Source organism: Salmo salar, chromosome ssa09 (assembly GCF_905237065.1).
Source record: "Salmo salar chromosome ssa09, Ssal_v3.1, whole genome shotgun sequence".
In the NCBI taxonomy this organism is placed as follows: domain Eukaryota; kingdom Metazoa; phylum Chordata; class Actinopteri; order Salmoniformes; family Salmonidae; genus Salmo; species Salmo salar.
In genome coordinates, this window is record NC_059450.1 from 13,446,861 (window position 1) to 13,460,462 (window position 13,602).

At 44.1% G+C, this 13,602-nt stretch overlaps 1 protein-coding gene across 3 annotated transcripts in view; it reads left to right on the forward strand.

Moving 5' to 3' along the window:
* LOC106610748 (frizzled-3) overlaps window positions 1-13,602 on the forward strand; it is a 39,309-nt gene that overhangs the window by 2,168 nt on the left and 23,539 nt on the right. Inside the window, exon 2 of one of the 3 annotated variants that reach the window (XM_014210277.2) lies at window positions 193-818. The exons of the other annotated variants lie outside the window; for them this stretch is intronic. Coding sequence (XP_014065752.2) covers window positions 588-818 — 231 coding nt within the window. The 5' untranslated portion in view covers window positions 193-587. The remainder of the gene's footprint in view (window positions 1-192; window positions 819-13,602) is intronic. 3 annotated transcript variants of the gene reach the window in all.

Here is a 13,602-nt window from a genome sequence, read left to right on the forward strand (position 1 = left end):
TAATGTAATATAAGTGACTGTAATAACTACAGCATTAAGTCTATTGAATCAGATATGTTGAAGATCTATTGGGACTTGTGTAAATGAGAGATGGGGTTGCTGTTTTTCAACTCCCTGGCTCTTGTCACTTCTACACATTTAGAGGACTTTCTTGCCACTTGTCTTACCACTCTTTTGTATTTGAACTTGTAGGTCTTGCTTGACGTGTTACTCGGCCATTGGACGTTCTTTGAAGAAACATTGAAGACTTTCAATAGGCAGTTTCTCATTTTCTTTGGAGAGAAGGACAGAGGACCATAGCTGGAGGTGGGGGGGGGAGGAGACGGTGGAACATCTAGGCTGATGATCTCAGCCCTCCAGCGGGTACAGACCCAGCCAGAGAGTGCCTGGAGGGGAGAGGCTGGCTGTGTGGATCCCGTAGCCAGGCAGGGTGCATTCTCTGGGGGATGGAAGCAGCAGGACTCCCCAGTGAGCTCCACAGATCTCCAGGGTATAATTGTGGAGAAGAAGAATAGCCCCGCTGTTCTCTAATCCCTCATCTCCTCTCTTCATCCCTCTCTCCCCCTTCCCTGCTTTGTGAATTGAGGATGAGAGTGAGGTGGGACTCACACAGAGACAGGGTCATGTTTAGGTCGTTCTTCCTCTGGTCCCTCTGCTCACCCTGTCTGTCTATCCATGCGGAGACAGCAGAGAGCCACAGTATGTTTACCTGTGAGCCAATAGGACTACGGATGTGCCAGGACCTGCCTTACAACACCACCTTCATGCCCAACCTCCTCAACCACTACGACCAGCAGACGGCCGCGCTCGCCATGGAGGTACTGACTATAGCTGTGTGTGTATGTGCTTTGCTGTTGCTCCAAAGGGATCCTGGTTTGTGAATGGAGAGTGACATGAGGTTGTAAGTCGAGCGTTTGGGCTGACATAGAAACCAACCGACTCAGGTTACTGGCTGTTCTCTCCTTCTCTTTTGTGACGGTCTTCAGAATGAATGAGCAAGGATAGGTTGTTAACGTCAGCAGGTTACTGGCCTTAATGCTCCTTATTTCTCAGCATATTTCTAGGCTGACATATTTTTGTTTTGTAATAGTTTTGTCTGTCTGCTGTGGCTTAGAGGGCATGTCAGGCACTATTTTCTGATTTGATGACTCATGTTTGCATCATCTGCTCGTCATTCCGTTTAGAGAGCCATTACAGTATGTTAACGTGATGGCGTACGGTTATATCTCCAGCCTTTTAATCATGCCCTCATCTGTTTTGTTACCCATCGCCTTAGTACACGTGTATAGCTCCCAAAAACCATCTACCTGTTGCTCTTAATCTTTGGCCTTCTTATATGGCCTCTCAATAAATCTAGTTGTAGCATGATGAGGATGACCTTAACTCATATTTTGCTGCAGTGGACCAGTTATGGAAATGGATTATGAATGAAGTGTAAAAGCCCAATCTGGTACAGAAATTCCCACAACAGCTGTTCCCCACATCAGAATCAGCCGGAACCATCACGGGGGGGGAACATGCTGTGCTTTTCTGCTTATTCAATCATTGAGCAATTTTTGTTGAATTTTATCAACATGTATTAATGTGAGGATTTAAATAGACATCTGTTGTTGAACTTTATTTAACCTAGTAAAGAAGTAACCTGAGCCCTACCCTTCAGCCCCGGAAGGCAGCTTTACAAAATGCAGTTGTTGCAACAGGAGGAGCTGCAATGTGAGACTGTGCTACTTCTCACTCCCAGTCACTCTGGCAGCATCGGTGGAGGGGCTCTGGTTGTGAGAATCCGCAAAGGAAATTGAATAATATCATTCACCGGACACTGGCTATACCCGCTCTGATTCATTGTGTGTGGAGAATGATGCCACGTACTTTATCTATGCTTCTGTGTTAGTCTAAGTAATGCCTCTTGCCGCAGGAAGCTGCTTCATCATGTTTTACATGAACAACAACAGTCATTAGCAGGCAGGATAATCCATAGTGACTCCTAGCCAACACATAGCCTGGTCTCTCTCACTCACTCTCACTCACACTCTCTCTCTCTCTCTCTCACACACACAGAGCCCAGTCAGCAGCACATGGTTTTCCCTAAGGGGACTGAGCCCTGTTGTTACCCGCACCATGGTTCAGTATTACCATGCCTCAGCCATCTGGACAGAACATAATTTCAGCTGTAAACCAACCTACTGTATTTTCCTATGTGTGCATGCGTTTCTGTGTGTGGCTGGCTTATATCTGTTTTACAAAACCCAGTGTAAGCCCTCTGCCTTTAGTGAACCACATCCAATTACTGCAACAGAAAGCATGTTATATCAAGTAGAGCTGTAGCCCTGGCTGGTACAGGGCTACTTTTATATGTTTCTATGAGGCCCTGGTACTGTGCTGTTTCCTGTGTGATTGACAACAGGTCCAATGGTGCCAGCTGACATTATTCACCAGTGCTAACTAGCCACTAATCTGCCCCACCGCCCCACAATGGAACGATTGATTCTCAGCGCAGAATGATTCTCCCTCACCCGATACTGCAGTCAATTAAGCCTGGGGGGAAGGAGATGGGAGAGAAAGGGAAAGGGCTGTAGAGAAAGGGGGAAAGAGTGTGTGAATGGGCAAATGAGCTCTTGAGTCACAACAGAGCACCCAATGTAAGCACCCACGAAACCCCCCTTCACACACATGATGACATCACTCTGGAGCTGGTCTGGTCTGACAGTTTTAATAAGGATATTTAATGAATAATAATGGAGTGGCACCCCCTTTCCCCTCTAATAATAACCCTGTACAAGAGAGAGGTAGGTGAGACCTGAGCTAAGGAATTCACTACCTGAGAGAGAGGGCAGGAGGTAGGATGGAAGAGCGGGAGAGTATGTGTGTGTGTTTTAAGGTAAGGGAGCGGGTGAGTGGGATTGAAAGAGAAAATGTCTCAGACTCTGGAAGAGAGAGCAGTGTGTGTGGGAGGTCTGTCTCTACCAGGGCCCCATGGTGTTCTTTTCTGCGTTTGTCTCTCTCCCGGCATGGGATCCTGGCTGTCTCTCAGCCCCAGACTCGACTATGCTGATTTAATCCACTACACTAAAACCTGGGACCACCACTGGGCCATCACGTCCTCCAAAACACACAGACACAATGTTACTGGGCCCTGTTGGTTGGCACGGCTGCCGACGAATTGGGTGATTACGCCATTCAAAGTCTGTCGGCGAAAAGAAGGGAAGCCTTTAGTATTTAGTCTTAAAAGCCGTAATTATTTTGCTGGTTCTATAGAGCGTTGTTGAAATGCAGAGAAACAATCAGAATAGCAAAGCATTTCCACCCACAGCCTTCACCGGAGACAGACAGTTTGGTGGGATAACGCCAGTTAGCCTAGCATAGTGAGGGGAGTAGTCTATCCATCTATACTGTGTGGGCTAGTAGTAACTTAATGCTAGCTGGTAGCTATATCCAATATGGTGACTTATCCTCTGTCGGCAGAGTGCCAAGTGCTGCTAAGTGCAGAGTAGAGCTGAGCAGCCCCCTGTTAAAAAGCATGTATGTATGGATAACCTACAGTGCATTCGGAAAGTATTCAGTCCTGTTGACATTTTCCACGTTTTGTTACAGCCTTATTATTACATTGTCCCCCCCCTCATCAATCTACACACAACACCCCATAATGACAAAGCAAAAACCATTTGCAAACATTTCTAAAAACCTGCTTTCGCTTTGTCATTATGAGGTATTGTGTATAGATTGATGAGGGGGAGGGCAATGTTATGTTATAGCCTTGTTATTACGATGTGGAGAAAGTCAAGGAGTCTGAATACTTTCCGAATGCACTGTGTGTGTATGTATGTGTGTGTACACACGTGCGCGCACACATACTACTATTCAAAAGTTTGGGGTCACTTAGAAATGTCCTTGTTTTTGAAAGAAAAGTACTTTTGTCCATTAAAATAACATAAAATTGATCAGAAATACAGTGTAGACATTGTTAATGTTGTAAGTGACTATTGTAGCTGGAAACGGCAGATTTTCTATGGAATATCTACATAGGCGTACAGAGGCCCATTATCAGCAACCATCACTCCTGTGTTCCAATGGCACTTTGTGTTAGCTAATCCAAGTTTATCATTTTAAAAGGCTACTTGATCATTTGAAAACCCTTTTGCAATTATGTTAGCACAGCTGAAAACTGTTGTTCTGATTAAACAAGCAATGAAACTGGCCTTCTTTAGACTAGTTGAGTTTCTGGAGCATCAGCATTTGTGGGTTCGATTACAGGCTTAAAATGGCCAGAAACAAAGACCTTTCTTCTGAAACTCATCAGTCTGTTATTGTTTTGAGAAATGAAGGCTATTCCATGCGTGAAATTGCCAAGAAACTGAAGATCTCGTACAACGCTGTGTACTATTCCCTTCACAGAACAGTGCAAACTGGCTCTAACCAGAATAGAAAGAGTGGGAGGCCCCGGTGCACAACTGAGCAAGAGGACAAGTACATTAGTGTCTAGTTTGAGAAACAGATGCCTCACAAGTCCTCAACTGGCAGCTTCATTAAATAGTACCCGCAAAACACCAGTCTCAACGTCAACAGTGAAGAGGTGACTCCGGGATGCTGGTCTTCTCCTCCACCCCCCTCTACCTTTTGCATGCCTCTCCTAGGGAAACTGTTAGAGGCATTCCGGAATGCCTATGTCTCCTTCATGCTTGTCGTCTGTGCAACTTGAAACAGCGGATGGATTATAATCACTTACAATGTATGACATATCCTTCACATTTAGTGGTGCTATCACACTGGCCATCTAATTCAACTATTTGGTTGATGAACGGGTGTACACCGCAATAGTGTCGCAAATATAGAGTAATCTAGGGGTTCGACATACTATGGTTACACATATGGTTAACATAGTATAATTTATGCAGACTTGAAAGGCAGGCATCAACATGGCCGAACGAGAGGCTGCCAGCAATATATAGAAATCGCTTTCTATGGGTACAAATCGCTTTCTACCGTGATAACTTTTTTCTTGTCGTCAAATCCCTGCCAAAAGTCAGGTGACCAAAGCGCTTCCAAATATGGAGTTGCAGGTTTGCCAAACCTGCCATGTTTGAGCATATCTCTCCTATGTACAAAACTTTATGGCAGTCATTTTACTTAAGGCCCTCGATTTGCAAATACAAATCAAAAGCTGTTTGTTTGTGGATAGTGAATTGCGTTTGTGAATAGCGATTTACATTTGTGGATTGGTGATTTACATTTGAATACATTTGGCATGATATTGATCCCATACATGGAGGAGTAGGAGTTGTGATGGTGCTTTGCTGGTGAAACTGTCAGTGATTTTTATTTTCAATCCAAGGCACACTTAACCAGCATGGTTACCACAGCATTCTGCAGCGATTCGCCATCCCATCTGGCTTAGTTCCACTATCATTTGTTTTTCAACAGGACAATGACCCAACACACCTCCAGGCTGTGTAAGGGCTATTTGATCAAGGAGGAGAGTGATGAAGTGCTGCATCAGATGACCTGGCCTCCACAATCACCTGACCACAACCTAATTTGAGATGGTTTGGGATGAGTTGGACCGCGGAGTTAAGGAAAAGCAGCCAACAAGTGCTCAGCATATGTGGGAACTCCTTCAAGACTGTTGGAAAAGCATTCCAGGTGAAGTTGGTTGAAAGAATGCCAAGAGTGTGCAAAGCTGTCATCAAGGCAAAGGGTGGCTACTTTGAAGAATCTCAAATATATATATATATATATTTAGATTTGTTTAACACTTTTTATTTGGGTTACTACATGATCGTTTTGTAGAAAATAGTAAAAAATAAAAACCTTTCAATGAGTAGATGTGTCCAAACTTTGGAACACAATGCAAAGCTCCTCAATGCAGCTCTAGTCTGAGGAGAGGGAGGAGAATGACGCTGTTATAGAAAATGCTAAGAGGGTGTAAATGGTTAATTTTGGGGTCGCAGTTTTATGTTCAAATCTTCAATGATCAAGGTCAGGATCTTTAAAAGGTAGGCGAATCATAGATCTGCGCTTGGTGGCCGCTTCTATCTATGTTGTATTGACTGTTATATAAGACCATTGTAACATAGGGGGAGTAGTTGATATGAGTCTTACATAACAGAATGGTGTATGATGCAGCCCAGATTAGGGCTGGCACAATTACTGTGTAATCATGTTACCGACGATTATGGATGAATACTGTCTTGAAAATAAAATCAGTCATAATAAGTCACCGTTTAAAAAAATATATATATATATATCTGAAGACTGGACGGCCGGGCATTTGTGCGGTTGAGTTGGTTTCCGAGGTAACATGGACTCTTTACAACGTGATGAAACTGAAACAAGCAAGGTGTTGTAGCAAATGAGTCTTTGGTTGCCTAGGCAACGCCCCCTCTCCCTGCAGCAGCAGCACACAGTCGAGAGGAGAAAATGTGTCTTTTTAAAATTCAAAACTATTATAAGGGTGACCTCGGTCATTTCGCTGACCAATAACCGTCATCCAAAATTCCATGACTGTCACAGCCTTAGCCCAGATGGCGGTGTGCTGTGGCAGGAGCTGTGTGGGTGGAAGTTGTGAGTGAGTCTCTAGGTGTGACTGTGGAGGGATGGTACTCATTGTGCGCTGTGGTGTATACACACTCAAATGGACAAAACAGGCCACTTCTTTATAGCCATCTCTTTCTCGCTCTCTGACCATCTATCCTTCCGTAGGAACATGTTTTGATTGCCTCTCCACAGTGGGGGGGGTGCGTGCGTGCACATTTGTGCCCTCTGACCTCCAGCAGGATGAGGACCATCAGAAGCCTCATTGTCAGATTGGTCTGTTTTCCCCTCATCACCTGTTACCATGGTACCCAGGGAGGAAATGCAGAGTGATGAATGCTGAGAGAAGAGGGGGAGGGAGGAGAAGAGATGTGATAAGAGGGATAGAGATGTGGCGGGATGGAGAGGAAGGGTAGAAAATGCATGTATGGGAATGCCAGGAATAGATGAGGCAGAGGAGGGTAAGTGGTCATGTGCTGGAATGCCAGGAACTGCTCTTGTCTGATCTGGACTGGGTGAAGGAGGGATGAATAAATCAAATGAATAAATGACTTGGAAAGAGGGAGTGTGGGAGAGGGCTGTCTATTATTATTCCCTCTCTTTTCAGAAGAGAGGAGTGCAGATTAAGGAGAGAAGTGCTTGTCCTCCTGCTCTATTCACGGCCAGCTCACTCTTTCTCTGGAACGCGTGAGAGCGGAAGGAGAGGGGCGGCCCATGGACAATAAGGTTAAGGAACGAGAGCAAAAATGATTGGAGAATGGAAATGGTTGCTGGAATGGGAGGGAGAAGGAAACGTTGCTGAAGGGTTTGGGTGATGGGGAGAGGAAATGAGTGACTAAGAGATGCAGCTGTAGGGTACGGGTGATGAAGAGAGAAGGACAGATGAAATGGGGATGTGATGGATGGAGAGGGTAAGAAAGGCGATAGAGAATGGGTGATGGAGAAAGGGCTGACAGTGTTTGACACTGTTTGGGCTGCAGGCTGGAAAAGAGGTTTATATAACTCCCACAAAATGTCTGAGTAAGAGTGTGGCTTTCTTTTTAAAAGGTGTATTGGCCTTTAAAGATGCCGTCCGCAAGTTCTCTGTCCCCTGTGGCAACGAGACCACAAACACAGCTGACCCAAAAACAAAGCTTTTTAGACACTACTAATTGAACCCATTTGTCTTCTTGGGTTTTACAGGCAGGCACACTCCTCAGTCCTCCAGTAGTGTCAGTAGACATTTTCTAAACGAAAATCAAACCTGCTATGTACTGTGCCTTTTAACGTTGCAGTAATGTGGCTCATTAGTATCTAACTCCAGTAAGCTCTCTCTGTCAGAGCGGGTGGTCTCAGCTGTAACTCAGACCCCGTGGTCTTAAACCGTGTGTGTTCGCGTGTGCCTGTGTGTGAGCCCCAGCACCATGTGATTGCGGTCTGTTTGTTAGTATCTGAAGTGTGAGCTGTCACCTTCACCAGAGTGGCGTGAAAGGTAAACATTTTTAAAAGAATAATTAGGGCACAGTAAGACCAGTCACCTGACCACTGGGCCATAGTACAGAGGGATAATCACACTGCTAATGACAGCTTTAGGAAGTGAGCTGCTGTGTGTGTGTTGGGGGGGGGGGTCTCATGCAGGGACAGTGCTCAGTCAGACAGAGGATGCAGGTTCTCACATTCTAAACACTCCAATACCTTTGACTCCCTAATCCACAGGGAAACTGCCATTCTTTTATCTCTTTCACTCCTTCATGTTCTTCTTTAAGCCAGATGCATTATACAGAGTCTTTGCAGAATTGGCAAACTGGCTTTCCTACTGTCACCCTAATCTTCAATGCATACACACACACACTGCTCCCTGAGACCCACTTGTGCAGCTTATTTTTCACTATCTGTGGCCAGAAGCCCCACCCTACCTCTTAAAGCGTCAGCATGCTTCAGTTCGGCTGTCGCCTAGCCGTACACTGCTAGTCGAACCAAACTAGTGGGCTCGCATAGTCCCTTAAAAGATCTTTGCTTGATAAATTAGAAAAAAGCAGCAATAGTACCATTGTCCATTTTGAGACGCCATAGCCGGTATACATTTCCTCAAAGTCAGAATTAATCAAATATGAACGCAACAATATTAATAATAGCCATATTTTTTTTACTACCGGTCAAGTTTTAGAACACCTACTCATTCAAGGGTTTTTCTATATTTTTACTATTTTCTGCATTGTAGAATAATAGTGAAGACATCAACTATGAAATAACACATATGGAATCATGAAGTAACCAAAAAAGTGTTAAACAAATCAAAATATATTTGAGATTCTTCAAATAGCCACCCTTTGCCTTGACAGCTTTGCACACTCTTGGCATTCTCTCAACCAGCTTTACCTGGAATGTTTTTCCAATAGTCTTGAAGGAGCTCCCACGTATGCTGAGCACTTGTTGGTTACTTTTCCTTCATTCTGCGGTCCAACTCACCCCAAACCACCTCAATTTGGTGGAGGCCAGGTCATCTGATGCAGCACTCCATCACTCCTTCGTAAAATAGCCCTTACACAGCCTGGAGGTGTGTTGGGTCATTGTCCTGTTGAAAAACAAGTGATAGTCCCACTAAGCCCAAACCAGATGGAATGGTGTATGGCTGCAGAATGTTGTGATAGCCATGCTGGTTAAGTGTGCCTTGAATTCGAAATAAATCACAGTGTCACCAGCAAAGCACCCCACACTATAACACCTCCTCCTCCATGCTTTACGGTGGGAAATACACACGCAGAGATCATCCATTCACCCACACTGCGTCTCACAAAGACACGGCGGTTGGAACCAAAAATCTCCAATTTGGACAGATTTCCATCGGTTTAATATCCATTGCTCAGGTTTCTTGGCCCAAGCAAGTCTCTTCTTATTGGTGTCCTTTAATAGTGGTTTCTTAGCAGCAATTAGACCATGAAGGCCTGACTCAGTCTCCACTGAACAGTTGATGTCTGTTACTTAAACTCTAATCTTTCCCTTGATCTTGACTAGTCTCCCAGTCCCTGCCGCTGAAAAACATCCCGACAGTATGATGCTGCCACCACCATGCTTCACCGTATGGATGGTGCCAGGGTTCCTCCAGACGTGAAGCTTGGCATTCAGTCCAAATCTTTTCATCAGACCAGAGAATCTTGTTTCTCATGGTCTGAGAGTCCTTTAGGTGACTTTTGGCAATCTCCAAGTGGGCTGTCATGTGTCTTTTACTCAGGAGTGGCTTCAGTCTGGCCCCTCTACCATAAAGGGCTGATTGGTGGAGTGCTGATGAGATGGAAGAACCTTCCAGAAGGACAACCATTTCCACAGAGGAACTCTGAAGCTCTGTCAGGGTGACCATCGGGTTCTTGGTCACCTCCCTGACCAAGGCCCTTCTCCTCCGATTACTCAGTTTGGCTGGGTGGTCAGCTCTAGGAAGAGTCTAGGTGGTTCCAAACTTCTTCTATTTAAGAACGATGGAGGCCAATGTGTTCTTGGGGACCTTCAATACTGCAGAATATTTTTGCTACCCTTCCCCAGATCTGTGCCTCGACACAATCCTATCTCAGATCTCTAAGGACAGTTCCTTGGACCTCATGGCTTGGTTTTTTCTCTGACATGCACGGTCAACTGTGGGATGTTATTTTGACCGGTGTGTCTTTCCAAATCATGTCCAATCCATTTAATTTACAACAGGTAGACTCCATTCAAGTTGTAGAAACATCTCAAGGATGATCAATGGAAACAGGATGCAGCTGAGCTCATTTGAGTCTCAAAGCAAAGGGTCTGAATGCTTATGTAAATAAGGTTTTATTTTTATAAATTTGCAAAGATTTCTACAAACCTGTTTTCACTTTGTCATTATGGGGTATTGTTTGTAGATTGAGAGGGAAATATTATTTAATACATTTTTGAATAAGGCTGTAATGTAACAAAATTTGGGAAAAGGGAAGGGGTCTGAATACTTTCCAAACACACGGTGTCTATACACTACCTTTCAAAAGTTTGGTCACTAAGAATTGTCCTTGTTTTCCATGAAAACAAACATGAAATGAGTTGCAAAATTAATAGGAAACGTTGACAAGGCTTTAAATAAAAAATGAAATTTTCCTTTCGTCAACGAATCCTCCACTTGCAGCAATTACAGCCTTGCGGACCTTTGGCATTTTAGTTGTCAATTTGTTGAGGTAATCGGAAGAGATTTCACCCCATGCTTCCTGAAGCACCTCCCAGAAGTTGGATTGGTTTGATGTGTACTTATGTACCATACGGTCAAGATCAATATGGTTGAGACCCGGTGACTGTGTTGGCCACTCCATTATAGACAGAATACCAGCTGACTGCTTCTTCCCTAAATGATTATTGCATAGTTTGGTGCTGTGCTTTGGGTCATTGTCCTGTTGTAGGAGGAAGTAGGCTCCAATGAAGCGCCGTCCACAGGGTATGGCATGGCGTTGCAAAATGGAGTGATGGCCTTCCTTCTTCAAGATCCCTTTTACCCTGTACATATCTTCCACTTTACCACCACCAAAGCACCCCCAGACCATCACATTGCCTCCACCATGCTTGACAGATGGTGTCAAGCACTCCTCCAGCATCTTCATTTTTTTCTGCATCTCACAAATGTTGTTCTTTGTGATCCGAAACACCTCAAACTTGGATTTGTCTATCCAATAAAACATTTTCCAATCTTCCCATGTCCAGTGTCTGTGTTCTTTTGCAACTCTGCCTAGAAGGCCAGCATCCCGGAGTCGCCTCTTCACTGTTGATGTTGAGACTGGTGTTTTGCGGGTACTATTTAATGAGGCTGCCAGTTGACGACTCTGTTGTGCACCGAGGCCTCCCGCTCGTCTTTCTATTCTGGTTAGAGACAGTTTGCCCTCTTCTGTGAAGGGAGTAGTACACAGCGTTGTACGGTATCTTCAGTTTCTTGACAATTCCTCACATGGAATAGCCTTCATTTCTCAGAACAAGAATAGACTGACGAGTTTCAGAAGAAATGTCTTGTTTCTGGCCATTTTTAGCCTGTAATCGAACCCACAAATGCAGATGCTCAACGAGTCTAAAGAGGGCCAGTTTTATTGCTTCTTTAATTCGAACAACAGTTTAAAGCTGTGCTAACATGATTGCAAAATGATTTTCTAATGATCATTAGCCTTTTTTTTTTAAATGATAAACTTGGGTTAGCTAACACAACATGCCATTGGAACACAGGAGTGATGGTTGCTGATAATGGGCCTCTGTACGCCTATGGAGATATTCCATAAAATAATCTCCCGTTTCCAGCTACAATAGTCATTTATATCATTAACAATGTCTACAATGTACATTATTTCTGATCTAACAGCTTGGCAAATTCCAGAATGTCATGGCTTTAGAAGCTTCTCATAGGCTGACTCAGGCTGACATCATTTATCAGGCTGAGGTGTACCTGTGGATGTATTTCAAGGCCTACCTTCAAACACAGTGCCTCTTTGCTTGACATCATGGGAAACTCAAAAGAAATCAGCCAAGACCTCAGGAAACAAAATTGTAGACCTCCACAAGTCTGGTTCATCCTTGGGAGCAATTTCCAAATGCCTGAAGGTACCACGTTCATCTGTACAAACAATAGTACGCAAGTATAAACCTCATGGGACCACGCAGCCGTCATACCGCTCAGGAAGGAGACGCGTTCTGTCTCCTAGATATGAATGTACTTTGGTGCAAAAAGTGCAAAGCAATCCCAGAACAACAGCAAAGGACCTTGTGAAGATGCTGGAGGAAACGGGTACAAAAGTATCTATATCCACAGTAAAACGAGTCCTATATCGACACAACCTGAAAGGCCGCTCAGCAAGGAAGAAGCCACTGCTCCATAACCGCCATTTAAAAAAAGCCAGACTATGGTTTGCAACTGCACATGGGGATAAAGATCGTACTTTTTGGGGAAATGTCCTCTGGTCTGATGAAACAAAAATATAACTGTTTTGCCATAATGACCATCGTTATGTTTGGAGGAAAAAGGGGGAGGCTTGCAAGCCAAAGGAACACCATCCCAACCGTGAAGCACGGGGGTGGCAGCATCATGTTGTGGGGGTGCTTTGCTGCAGGAGGGACTGGTGCACTTCACAAAATAGATGGCGTCATGAGGAAGGAAAATTACGTGGATATATTGAAGCAACATCTCAAGACATCAGTCAGGAAGTTAAAGCTTGGTCGCAAATGGGTCTTCCAAATGGACAATGACCCCATGCGTACTTCCAAAGTTGTGGCAAAATGGCTTAAAGACGACAATGTCAAGGTATTGGAGTGGCCAGCACAACTCCCTGACCTCAATCCTATAGAAAATGTGTGGGCAGAACTGAAAAAGCCCATGCGAGCAAGGAGGCCTACAAACCTGACTCCATTACACCAGCTCTGTCAGGAGGAATGGGCCAAAATTCACCCAATTTATTGTGGGAAGCTTGTGGAAGGCTTCCCAAAACGATTGACCCAAGTTAAACAATTTAAAGGCAATGCTACCAAATACTAAGTGAGTAAGTAAACTTCTGACCCACTGGGAATATGATTAAATAAATAAAATCTGAAATAAATCATTCTCTCTATTATTCTGACATTTCACATTCTTAAAATGAAGTGGTGATCCTAACTGACCTAAGACAGGGAGTTGTTACTAGGATTAAATGCCAGGAATTGTGAATAACTGAGTTTAAATGTATTTGGCTAAGGTGTATGTAAACTTCAGACTTCAACTGTATGTACAAACACACAGTGGGAAGAAAAAGTATGTGAACCCTTTGGAAATAGCTGGATTTCTGCATAAATTGGTCATCAAATTACACGATTTCATGTCTTTATTGATCACACCGTGTAAACATTCACAGTGCAGGGTGGAGAAAGTGTGAACCCATTTTTTTATTTAATATAACTGGTTGGCCCTACTTTGGCAGCAATAACCTCAACCAAATGTGTTCTGTAGTTGTGGATCAGACCTGCACAATGATCAGTAGGAATTTTGGACCATTCCTATTTCAGTTCAGCAATATTCAAAGGGATGTCTGGTGTGTATTGCTTTCTCGAGGTCATGCCATAGCATCTCAATCAGGTTGAGGTCAG